Source organism: Carlito syrichta, unplaced genomic scaffold, assembly GCF_000164805.1.
Source record: "Carlito syrichta isolate Samal-C Ts95f unplaced genomic scaffold, Tarsius_syrichta-2.0.1 Scaffold302352, whole genome shotgun sequence".
NCBI classification, from domain to species: domain Eukaryota; kingdom Metazoa; phylum Chordata; class Mammalia; order Primates; family Tarsiidae; genus Carlito; species Carlito syrichta.
The window spans coordinates 117270-130294 of NW_007246448.1; the positions used below are offsets into that span (position 1 = coordinate 117270).

Consider the following 13025-nt stretch of genomic DNA (forward strand, 5'->3'; position numbering starts at 1 on the left):
ACCTTCATAGCAACTTCCAGTCTGTTGTTTAAGTAAAAACTGTGTAGCGTGGCTCAACCAAGTTGACACATGAAATTAAACATTGCCGTCTCTGCTCCCTCCTCCCTTTCTCCGCACTTCCTGCCATTCTCTCTTGCTTGTTCTCGGGCCATCATGGCTTCTCTACTGCATCCACCCCATGCCCTCATCTGTGAAGATGGGCTTCCTCTGCTCCTTGGCCAATGCAAGGGAGTGGATGGGCCCCTGAAGTCCACAGGCACCTGTTCTAGCAGCAGCCACACAGGAGTCTCTTTGCCAGGCGTCGGCCACCACTGAAGAGTTACTGGGCCAGGGCTGGTGTCAGTGTCGGGTGCTGCTCTGTTCCTGCCTCTTGGTTTTGCTTGAAGAATCCCAGGGAAGGGTGAGATCTGGTCACAGGAGACACCTGCAATCAGTCAGCTGACCATGCTGTGTGTGGCCCACCCCCAGGGCAGTGGGGAGGAAAGAAGCCAGCTGGGCAGAGGCCTCTGGAGACAGTGGCTACGTGGCTGGACTATGTCTCCTGAACTGTCTCTGGAGTGTCCGTGTTATCAATAACATACACGTGCTTCCCTGCAGACAGTCGCATTTCTCTCAACTGCACTTCTCCATCCCTCGCGAGGTGTCTGCACGGTCTTGTCCAGTTTTGTGTCCCAGTCGCCACATGCCCACGTGAGTATGCTCCCTCGCTGTGGCTAAGCATTCTGTTTTGCTCTTGCCTTTTCATGTACAGAGGATGACGTGGACCTGGAAGCCCTGATGAACGACATGAACGTGTCCCTGGAGGGCCTGTACTCAGCCTGCAGCATGCAGTCAGACACGGTGCCCCTCCTGCAGAACGGCCAGCACGCTCACAGCCAGCCGCAGACCGCAAGCCCTCGGGCCCTCCAGCCGCCAGTGTCCCCGAGGCAGAGGGTGCAGCGCTCCCAGCCCATGCACATCCTGGCTGTCAGGTAGGCCCCAGGCCTTGTGGCTGAGCCTCGCACTTTCCCCGCCCTTCTCTGAGCAGTCCGCAGAGACGGGACGCCACCCTCTGCTGTCGGAGGGTGTTGGGGGGGATGGTGTGGGCCATGCCAAGTCGAGATGCAGGTCTTTGACAAGGTGACGGATGGACTCTGCTGTCCAGCACGGCAGTCCTTAGGCTGCACTCATGTTCCAGCACCTTTTATTGAGCACCTGCTTTGTGCCAGGTGCCATACTGGATAGAGGGGTATGTGGGAAAGCTACCGGAGGAGAAAGACTCTGGAGAGAGGGGAAGAATGGCCATGCGGTCAGTCAAGTGCTTCCGCCCTCACTACCCAGTGGGGTCAGAGACTGGCAACATCAGCATCCCCTGGGGACTTGTCAGATGCATGCAGCCCCAGGCCACACGCAGAGTTGCATCTTACCAAGTTCTCCAGGGGTTAAGCAGGGAGGCACATCTCCTCTGGAAATAGGGAGGCCAAAGGGAAGAACTTGCTGGGGACGTTGAGGGAGGTTCCTTGGAGGTGGCAGACCTCTGAACTGGATGTCGAGGGATGCGGAGGATCTCGGGTGGATGAAGGAAGAGGTTTCGTGAGCAGGAGAGACAGTGCAGAGGATGGGGCGGATCCTGAAGGGTTTGTGTGCTCCTGCCAGGGGCAGATGGAGGGGTTTCACACAGGCAAGTGAGTAGACAAGGTGTTTATGTTTCGGCAGCATCGTTCGGGCTGCCTGGGATCAGAGGGCATAGCTGGAGGGCAGCAATGCTGGCAGAGCACTGTTGACTTGGAAGTACTTAGGAGCCTACGAGATGAGAGGCGATGGTGCGCTGCCAAGGGCAAAAAAGGAGGACAGATCTAAGAACGTTGCCGGGGAAGAGCGGCTGGGCTTTGTCAGCACGTGAATTTTGAGGCAGCCACGAAGGGGCAGAGAGTGCATTGAGCGTGACTTGGCTTTTGTCCCAGGTGCTTGGGAGGCAGGGAGAGCGCAGCAGTGACCATGTGGGGGAAGATGCTGAGAATGCCCAAAGCATTCTGAACCGAGGTCTTGGCTAAGTCCACCTGAGAACTAGCATTAGCGTTCCTGTCACCATCCCCAACTTCCCGAAATCTCAGCCCCCTCTTCCGGGTCCTTTCCTCTTGTGGCTGTCTTGGGTGTCTCCCTCTCCTTTTATGGAGGCCGCTTTAACGTGGGTTGTTCCTCTTTGCGTGATGCCCTCCGTCTTGCCTTAGGTGGTATTGGAACTACTGGAAAGTCAACGCAGGACTTCTTAAAATGCCAACGACCCAATCGTGAAGCTTTTGTGAACTTCTAAAACATCAGAACATCTGTATCTTGTTCTGTAAGTCAGAACAAAAGTCAAGCTGCCCTTCCTTGGGGTTCTGGCACTGGCTAGAGTCCGTGGACTGGAATGTGCTAAAGGCAATAATGGCCCTTCTCCTTTCTGTCTCCTCCTATATGACAGTGGTCAGATGCTTCTGTTGGATGTTTTGCCAAGACTATCGCTGTTATAGGAGGGTAGGATTTGTTACCAGTAAAAATAACCTTTCAGGCAAGTCATCAAGCCATTATAGGAATGGCTTTCCTATATTTCCCAACGCTTGTTTCCTTTATGCCATGTGAGTTCTCATATTTTGAAATCAGTGTGTCACATCCTGGTTCATTTGGGATGGCTAGCTGGGTCTTCCTTTAAAATCAGGGTAAGTTGGTAAAAAGAGCAAAAGTAAAATGATCACAGAATGTGTTTCTCTGGTGGCACATGGTTTTTCTGGAAAGCTAATGGATCGTTGGTTTTGTGAAATTTTAAAAGTAGTCAAAAAAACTGTTTGACAACAGCCTATACAAGGGACCCTGAGTTGTATTTAAACCAAGAGAAGGATCAGGAATGCTGAGCAAAGTCAAGCATGGGTCCGGTCCCTCTCCTTGGAGATGGGAGTTTGCCAACAAGGCAGTGTTGACCTCAGGGACTGGTGGATCCAGGATGGGTGGGAAGGCTGTGCTCCCAGGAAGGCCCTGGAGATGTGGGCAGGAAAACTGCCCTTGGGGAAGGAGACACAGGGCACGTGGCATTGGTTTTGCTTTGACTTTGAACTTGGTTTCTGTACTGTTTCACAGTTGCACCTGGTTCATCGTCCTGTGCATGCTTTACTTAGTTGAATAAGTTGTGCTTTTGGAGGAGGGCAGAGGGGGTCCTGTGGAAGTACCTGGAGGGTAGAGGTGGTTTAGATTCAGCAGGGTGTGTCTGAGGTGATGTGGACGTCGGCTAAGCTCTCCGGGAGGACAGGTACATGTGGCTGTAGCTTCCAGTTCATTCACTGTCGACAACCTTTTTGTGTAAATAAGCGTTCCTTCCACAATTCAGATGAGGACTCACAAAGCCGCTTTTAGTATTTTTATCTGGTTACATAAGTGTTCCTTTCAAGGACATTGAAAAATACTTGTTCTCATGAAAAGATTCCAATTTGCAAAACCTTTTCACACGTCAAGTATTCATTGAACGAAACTGATGGGGTATTTGGTGCAAATGCCAATTCCCTGTCATGTGCTGAGCATCACCTTGGGATGTTTCGTGAAAGAAATAATCGATACCCCTTTGGGGCTCAGAATGGCAGTTTTTGACTTTCTAAAAATGTTTACTTGTAGTAAAATACACATAACATAAAATTTTTGTCATATTAACTATTTTAAAGCGTACAGTTCAGTAGTATTAATGTGCACTTGCAATAGTTGTGCCATCTCCAGAACTTTTTTATCTTGTAAAACTATCACTCTGTCCCTAATAAATAGCAACTCTTCCCCTCAGCCCCTTCCCCTCAGCCCCTAACAGCACTTTATGATACTAAGTGGAATCATAAAGTGTTTTTTTTTTTGTTAAGAAAGCAGGATTTACTGAGAGGACAGAAGAGCTCCCACGGTGGGAGGGGACCCAAGGGGGTTACCCCATAAAGTGTCTTTTTGTGCCTGGTTTATTTTATTTCACATAGTATCTTTAAGGTTCATCCATGTTGTAACCTGTGTCTCAGAATTTCCCCCCTTTTTTGTGACTAAATAGTATTCCATGGTGTGGATATACCACATTTTGTTCATCCATTCATCCGCCTGTGAACACTTGGGTGACGTTCACCTTTTGGCTATCGTGGATGGTGCTGCTGTGAACATGGGTGTACCGGTGTCTCCTGGAAGCCTGTTTTCAGTTGTTCTAAGCATCTCCCAGCAGTAGCAATGCTGGGTCATATGGGGAAGGGCAACTTGTAACAAGCACTTGTCTCTTGCCTCCCAGACGCCTTCAGGAGGAAGACCAGCAGTTTAGAACCTCATCTCTGCCGGCCATCCCCAACCCGTTTCCTGAGCTCTGCGGCCCCGGGAGCCCTCCTGTGCTCACGCCGGGCTCCTTACCTCCAAGCCAGGCCACCGCCAAGAAGGTGAGTGTGCCTTCACTGAGTCCTAGACTGTGAGGCTATGGGGCTATGGCATCTGCACGAATTTGCCTGATCGTTGCTTTGGGAAGAAGTCGGGCGGGGAAATCTTGGGGTCTTTTCTTTTTTTTCTTGTTGCCACTGTGCTTATTGTCTTATGAGGCTTTTTAATTTATTGGCCAGAGCTCCACTTGTTTTAGAGTCTCATAAAAATGGCAAGTAATAGTAATAATTTGATATTTTAAGATGAATTTTAGTTCTTTGAAAAAAGTTTTCCACTTATCATCCTCATTGCACAATAATTCTGTGGAAGTGCTCGACTTGCTCGGCACACAGACTTCAATACAGTATCGCTGAAGAGTTTCCATCTTGTGGTCCTCACTGTGAATCTGATCTGCTCAAGGCAGAAAAGCGTTCACCTCATCCAAACGGCCATAGCTACCTGTTTGAACTTTTAGTTTCTGTTTAAAGTAGGCATAAAGTAGATATTCTACAGCCATTGTTCCCATGTGAGGAAACTGAGATACAGAATGTTTCCGTAACCAGGGTCAAATAGCCAGGAAGTCAGCTTGCTGGAGAAATTGGGTTGGTGGCTCTTCCCTCCCAGTCAGCAGGGCGGGAGCCAGGATGGCTCTGGAGGAAGACCCAGGAGGGTTGGTGGTGATAATTATAACAGCAGCAACAACATCAGAGAGGTCTCGAGTGATTGATTCTGTGTGCCAGGCCCTGTCCTAAGCGGTTTATAGCTTTACTTATGTATATGTTCATTTATTCTTAAACCGACCCTATGAATCAAGTACAGATTCTGTTCTGCATTGGAGGAGCTGAGGACTCTCTGTCAGTGGCAGAGCTGGGGTGTGGCCTGGACCTCATGGTCAAGCTAAGTGTGACCTGGCCTCCGGATCAGAGCCTGTGGTTGTAGCAGCTATATGGGTGGGCTCCTGCAACATGGACTCTCCTTCTCCTAAAGAAGCATGGTTTAGAAGTCTCTTTGCTTTTCTAGAATTCTCCCTTTCTTCTTATGCACCCCACTTCCCCACCCCTGCTGCTCTCAGGCAAGAGAGGCCGGTACTCCCTTTCTCTGTGACTCTTCCTTCCCTGTGCCATGCAGGGTCTGCTCTCCTGGGAGGTGGGCCTTTTCTCTAATGCTCACCAGCTTCCGAGCGCTGCTCCCCTTTTGACCCGGGGCCTGCAGAGCAAACTGCACTGTGGCACTGTCGAAACTTAGAAGGTGAGGTCAGCGTTACTTGTCAGGACGCCAGTGCTGGCTGGGCCTCGGCGCAGTGTCACATGCCTGAGGTGCATCTGGGCTGCCTACCTCCCTGGTGACCTTCTGCTTCAAATGAGGGTCCAGACACGCTGTCTATGGATTTGTCACCGAGACTGTTTACAAAGTTGCCCGTCCTAAAATAAGACCACGAACATGTTATTTGGCTCTCTCAGCTCTGGGCCAGAAAATGGGCTCCACCCCCGTGGGTTGTCCAGTTTCGCAAGCAGAACAAGGAAACCCAGGAGTTTTACTTGCTGGTGTTGTTCTTGGGATCTGAGTTAGTTCCTGTGAGAATTTCATTGTGTCTGTGTGTGGCATCCAGATTCCTCAAGCCTGCTGGGCAGACAGGAGAGAAGGGATATTTCCCACTTAACTCGCTAGGTTCTTTGTACTTTTTTTTTTAAAGGAAACCCTGCTTGAAGGGACATTTCTTTATCTGTTCTGAGTTCTGACTTTTGATTCATGTGACGCGTGTCTTGTGTTTCGTTGGTGCTGCTGGCTTTGCGTGCAGGCAACCTCGGTCACCCACCAGGGTCCTCTGGTCCAGGATCGTGGTGGGAGATCAAGGGGGCTTGGCCCATCCCTTGCTTTGTGCTTAAGGGAAAGAGAAATCTGTTCTTCTGTTCTTCCTTCCATTCAGAGTCAGAGGAAGTAACAGCATCTAAACAAGAGTTTTAAAGTAGCAGAAAAACAGATGAAGTGTGTCCAATGTATCGGGCCCATGTAAAGTGGCCTCCTTCACTGGGAAGAACTCAGTGAACATAAGTAGGTGTAGAGCTCTCTGGAAGGTAACTGGAGAGAGTGAGGTGATCAGAAAATTCTTTGGTCAAGTCACTGTGTTCACCATTAATATTTCTGATGGAGGAAAAAGTGGAGCCGTTTAAACGTTCACAGGAAGGGAAAAGTCGTCCTTGCCCAAGGACTTACAGGCAACGCATCCTACAACTCCTGCTGATGCCTCCCTGTGGATCTTCACCAAGTGACTCCTTGGTGGCTGCTTAGTGGGGTGGGGTCTAGAGAGCCCCTACCTCGACATGGACTCAGCACTGGCCACCGCACATGACTCCCTGGCCCCACGGCTGGGAAGAGGCAGCACAGCAGAGAGGCATGGGGTCTGCACTGCGTCTGCGGTCCCATGCGGAGTATCCCCCTGCAGCTCTGGCAAGCCTCCTTTGGTAGACTGCAAGTTGCAAGCTGACATCCTGCAAAGGCTGGGGACTCTGGGACTCAGCAGAACAAGGAAAAGGGGATTCTGCAGCAGGGCGGTTGAGGAGGAAAACAACCCTTAGCCCCACACTCTGGAGTGTGGAAATTCCTTCTGATGCCATCCCCTCAAGCCTCGCCACCTTCAGCTGCCACCTTGGGTCCCTACCATGTGGGGGCCTTCTACGAGACCCCAAGACGAAGAAGTTGGCTCTGCTCTCAAGGAGCTTAGTGTGATGGTGACAGGGAATGACAAGCTGTCTGAGATGAAGGCGGGATAGAGTCGGTGGTGGTCTAGGAAGCGACAGGCACATGCCAAAAGAAAAAGTTATTCTACCTAGAAGGCTGGGGAAGTCTCCCCCGGCTCCCCTGCATCCTCTGACCCAGGGCCTCCCAACAGGTGCGACAGCCTGGCGCAGGCTCTACGAGTTTCTCCATGTTGCACCTTCAGATGATGGTGCCAGGTGCTGTGTTGAGGGGCTAAGGGTACCCACGGGGATCACCTACGTCATATTCTGCATGGACGGGAACAGCTGAGTTCCATACAGGGGTCTCTGAGCCTCCAGCCGGGGGAGACTTAAGCCAAGCAAAGGGGACAACTCCTGATGGGATCACCGTGCTGGGCGGGGCCCCTGATGGCCTACTTGTTCTCCCTCTTGCCTGACCGCCCTTCCCCCACCCCAGACTCCACGCCCTCACGCCTCCCAGCCTCTCCTTTCTCCTCTGGATCTGGGGTCCTGCCCCAGTGCGTTTATGGAAGCGGTGCAGAGTGAGTCTGACCTCTCTGGCCCTGCCCTGGCCTATTGCTCGCCCCAAGCTAGATTGGCGCTGGGTCTGCAGTTCCTCGGGCATCTGAACAGGGGCCTGCGAACAGTTTGCGCAGTGTCCTGTCGGCTCTGCAGCCTAGCAGGCCAGAGCCTGGAGGAGAGCGGATGGGATCTGGGGCTGGTCGATCCAGGCACCTCCCAGCTGCAGTGCCGGTGGCCTCTGCTGCTCACTCACGGCTTCTGGGCGGCATTGTGGATGACTGTGAAAAGCACAAGTCTGTTGGTCTTGCATTTACCACACTTGCACCCTACAGCCTCACCTGTGAAGTGAGAGAGAAGAGTGCACATGGACCTGTCCCTTCCTGGAAGGTGGTTTCTACGTTAGAGGAAACATCTCCGTTTGCCCCTGAGAGTAAATGTAGAAACAGTAGCTGTCTGATTTTACACGGTGTTGTCCATCAGTGAATGCAGCTGTTGTCCTTAGTTATTTTAAGACACACAAGTGAATCTTGTCTGAAGGTACAGCTTTTAGGAAGACCATTCCTCACTTATTTAATGGCATTTAATTTTATTTAGTGGTTAAACTTAAGTTGTTCAATAATATCTCATTTATTTACCCAACCTACTAGTGTCTAACTTTCTTTCTGTACCTAACATTTTTTTCTTCAGAGGGTATTGAAATTTCTTTCTTTTTTTTTTTTTTGAGTTAGAGTCTCACTCTGTCACCCAGACTGGAGTGCAGTGGCCACTCCCGGCCACCGTAGCCTCCACCTGCTGGGCTCCGGCGATCCTTCTACCTCAGCCTTCCAAGTAGCTGGAACTACAGGCACGCGCTATCATGCCTGGCTAATTTTTTGATTTATTGTAAAGATGAGGTCTTGCCAAGTTGCCCAGGCGGGTCTCGAACCCGCGGGCTCAGGCAATTCACTCACCTCGGCCTCCCAAGGCACAAGATTACAGGCTGAGCCACTGAGCCCAGCCGGTATTGAAATTTCATTAGTCAGTATCAGGAAACTGACTTTTTGTGGTAGAAATCAACAAGGCATCTTTAGCTGCCTTGTGGCTCATTTGAAAAAAGCAGGCTGTCACAGACAAGTGCGGTTGTTGCAGCAAAGGTTTCTGAGCCATGACACTGAGCTCCACGCCTCCGTCAGATCCTCACCCGGAGATGGTGGGCCAGTGGCCTAGTTGCTGCCCCCCAGCCTCCAGTGACAAGGTTTTCTTTGCTCTCGGTGCCCTGGTGGACCCAGATCACGGCAATCCTCTTTCTGGACAGACCCCCCGGGGCCTTCTCTGCCTCAGCCTCGCCTGCCCAGAACTTGGCGTGGCCTATGCTGGTGAGTCACCTTGCATTTTTCTGAGCACAACTCTGAGTGCCTGCTGTGTGCCCAGCCAGTGCCAGCAACAAGGACCAAACAGAGGCGTGTGGGCCCTGCCCTCTACCTGCAGATGCCTGCGGCACACTCTCAAGCTTTAGCCAAAGCCCGAGGACTGGGGCGGGGCAGATTCTTCCTGGCCTCTTAGGATCTCTTTGCCTGGACCAGACCACCTATCTTTCTGGCCAGCACTTCTGAGTCAAAGCCGTGACTGTCCAGTGGTGTTGAGGGAAGGAGCGCATCACAAGGGCAGGAGGGCGTGTCCAGGGGCTTGGGGATCGGGCCACGTCCCAGGCAATCTGAGATAAATACTGGACCGCCCACCCACACACACACTGCAGAGGACCCCAATAGCGTCGGCCCCTCACCATGACCTCAGCCCCAGCGACTGTCTCCCTCTAGGGCACCCCTTTAATGTCATTGGAGGAAAGGTGAGTGGAGCACTACTTTCCTCCTGAAGATACCGGGTGAAGCCGGGGCAGGCTCTGAGAGGTTGAGTGGTGTACGTGTAGTGCTGGGATTTGGGGGGTACCTCTCCAGCAAGTCTGGAGCTCTGCACTTCACCTGTCAGTCAGGATGCCTTTGGATGAAGGAGGCAAAAAAACAAACCCATCGAGCTTGTGTTGTAAGGACACTTACTTGTGAGAAATGGGAAGTCCAGGACAGGGAAAAGGAGCCCCCGCAGCCTGTTCTGCATCGGGGGTCTTGCCTCCTCTCCACAGCCACAGCTGGTGAGACCAGAGCTGAACTTGTCGCCCAGAAGCAGCTGTCCCAGGTACCCAGAAGCGGGAAGTGGTGGAAAGTGCAACAGTGGCAACACATGGGATCCACCGACCCACAGGATGCAGTGAACTGGGTCAGGGTGTGTAAAGTCAGGAACAAATTCACACATCAAGGAGGCAGGAACCAGAGTCAGCAGAGAGCCTCCAGCAAGCATGCAGAGACACTGAGAGAGAGAAAGGGGCGCCCAGGAGTGCCTTGCAGAGGAGTGATGTTAAGAAAAGCAAAGTCGTGCTCATAGAAACTTATTTATTTAAGATTTTAAGACAAGCTCAGTGGGCAACTTGAGAAGGCTTTGACAGCAGACCCTTTCAGCCAGTGAAGAGTTTCCTTCAGCCCCATGATGAGCTGGTGCAGCACGTTTTTCCATTTGCTGTTCAAACACAATTAGTCACATATTTTGGCCCTAGTATTAATAGGGCATAAATCTTGTCTTAGCTCCAATCAGCTCTTTCCCCTCTGCTTAGTTTTAGAAACTAATTTTCTGGAACTGGATTAATCGCCTTGCATAAGGTTTTGTGCATACATTTATTTACTAATGACCACAATTAGGTCTCCTGAGGCTTTCACTATGATGCGATGAATGTGCTGCAATGTTAAACCGTCTTTGGCGAGAAAACTAGCCCTGGTCGCCATGTGCGGTTTCTTCCACAGAATGTGCTGTACAAAGAAAATGCACCTGCAGCCTTCCCACCAGCCGGTACCCAGGAATGCCCATTCTGGGCAGCTGCTCTTGGGCCTCGGTGCCTTCCTCCACCCTAAGGCCTCCTGCCAACTGCTCGCAAGCCCTCTTATTAGCACCGCCACAATTTGCCATCTCCTTTTCTGGTGGCTTCAGAGATCAGAGAAGCCAGAGGTCCAACTGTAGCTTAACTTGAGTGTGGGGGACCCTGCAGGGCCTGGGCAGCGTTAGCTGTGACCCTGACAGGGCAGGAGTAGAGGGGTCCCGGGCCCCATGGGAGGTTTGATGCTGCTATCTATGACAGTCCCTCATGGCTTCGCCAGCACGGGAGTCAGCACGAGGTGTACATCAGCTCCTCCTGCCATCTCAAGAGTAAAATCCTCTTCACTCGGCATCCTTCAAGTCACAGCCCTTCCCCTCCATTTGCTCCTGCAGTGTTCCCACGTGTCTGGGGAGGCTTCTGCCTGGTCACCTCTCCCCTTTGGCGCCGAGAGGCCTGCAGTGTGGGGTGAGTTCCAGCCCACGGCACACGTGAGGTGCCGGCTCAGACCCCAGCTTCAGCCTGAGGAGTAACAGTGTCTTTATCTGCTCATGCCTTTATCTGTCAGGGGAGGCTGGTACTGCCAACGCTAGTCTCGTGGAGCAGTGTGGCAGGTGCATCAGCACCAGGGCTGCGCCTCTTCCTACGTGAACCCCACTGTCAGTTATCATGTCCTCTCTGCAGGAATGCTCACAAGAGATGTGCTTTTCAGGAATCTGAGGATAAAGTCATCTTTCAAGGTCAATATCTAATACATTAATGGAGTCTAGACTCAGGTTCTGGGTTTCAAGGCCACTGTCTTCCCGATGGGCCACAGTGACACTCTGAATGACAGAGATGCATCTCAGGACATCAAAGTGAATGTTTGCATAGTGTCTGATTACGTAGGAGGGAATGTGTGGATACACTAACACCATGCAAGCAAAATCACACACATAGCAGATCCCATTGCATGGCTGCCCCTCTTTTTGCCATCCTGTACTGCCACCATTAAAGGAGGATGCTTTTAATCTCACGGTCTTGTAACCTGTGCATCCCTAGGTGAGAGGCCATGGTGGGCAGGTTCTGAGACAGAGATGGGTATGTTGTGCTATCTGCCTTCAAAAACTTGGGGGCCAACAGGGGGGAGAGATGTGGAAACAAACACATTATAGCACAGTTGATAGCTCACTGTGGGTGTAGGACCACAGAATTGGAGGAGTGTGTAGTACATAGCCCTAAGTCGAGTGTTCATGGGTTCCTGATGGCTGCTGTGGCAGTGTTCCTTGCCTGTCAGCCAAGGTTCGAACAGCAAGTTGGCTGTGGCATGTACCTTTCCAAGGGGGAGACTCTGCTGGGCTCCCTTGTTTGCCTTCATGTGAGTAGGGGCTGGCTTTGCAGGTTTCCTGTTTTTTCAGCTTTCTTGGTGGTGAGTTGACTGAGAACTCTCCATGTACGTATCTCACCTTTAATTTTCTAGAATCCCATTTACCTGAATTGTTCCGGGGGTGGGGGTGGGGGTGGGGGAAGCATTGCAGGTTCAGTAAGTTTGGGAAGTTTTGCATCTTCTATCGCCGCCTTGGAAATTCACAGTTGCTGTTTCATTTTGGAGAATCTGAAAGATCCTACAGGGAACAAAACCTGCTTGACTCAGGTCAACTCAGAGCTTCTCAAACGTTTTTGATTACAGACCCCCTCTGTACACCTATAACTTCCCACAGAACCCACTTTGGGAAAGAGCCAGATTGCCCATGGTCGCTTTTTAAGTGGAGAGCATTGTCCCTGCCCTTTGCAATTTCCCTGGCAATGTAGCTCAAGCCGAGGTGTCGCAGAGCCCTCTGGAATCGCAGCCCCACAGCCTGAGTGATCCCTGAAGCTCCAGCGTGCCTGACCCTGCACGCTTCTGTGTTTGTCTCTGAACAGGTGATGCAGTTTCAACAGGGCGGTTGTGACCAGAGCAGGTTACTTGTTTGGCTAAATATGAGACAAGAAGTCATCGCAGGGATCGCCTGTGAAATCCCAGCCACGTCTGGACTTATACATCTTTTAAAATGTAAATTCTCTAAATCTGAGAGGCCTAAAACTGATCTTTTATTATAGTACCAGTTATCTCTTGATATCTGTAGCTGTCAGATAGCATTAGCAATGTGAGCACTTACCTCTCACAAAAACAAAGGTCCGAGTATCACATGTTTTCACTCATATAATGGACCTTGAACATCCAATCTAATACTATAAGAAAATGACTGACAGTAGTGGGAAACTATGGGGGGGGAGGGAGATGGGATTAACGAGCAAATATCTGTCTGGGGATGGGGAAGCACCTCTAATTAATAGAGTGCCTGAATGAAACGTATTTGTATACCTAACCCTTAACTGTACCCCACAGCACTATAATAAAAAAACATTGATTATTGGGAAAAAAAAAAAAAAAGAAAGAAATGTGAGCACTTAAATCACCTACATCTTTCTCGGGGGGAGGGAATCACCATACTTTTGTCAAAGATTTAAGTTGTGTCTTGCTCTTGTGTGAA

General features: G+C 50.9%; 1 protein-coding gene across 2 annotated transcripts in view; it reads left to right on the plus strand.

Moving 5' to 3' along the window:
- The window catches only part of GRB10 (growth factor receptor bound protein 10), a 133551-nt gene that overhangs the window by 58001 nt on the left and 62525 nt on the right, over positions 1-13025 (plus strand). For both annotated transcript variants that reach the window (XM_008056410.2, XM_008056411.2), the window contains exons 3-4: positions 752-971; positions 4259-4400. In XM_008056410.2, coding sequence (XP_008054601.1) covers positions 752-971; positions 4259-4400 — 362 coding nt within the window. The remainder of the gene's footprint in view (positions 1-751; positions 972-4258; positions 4401-13025) is intronic.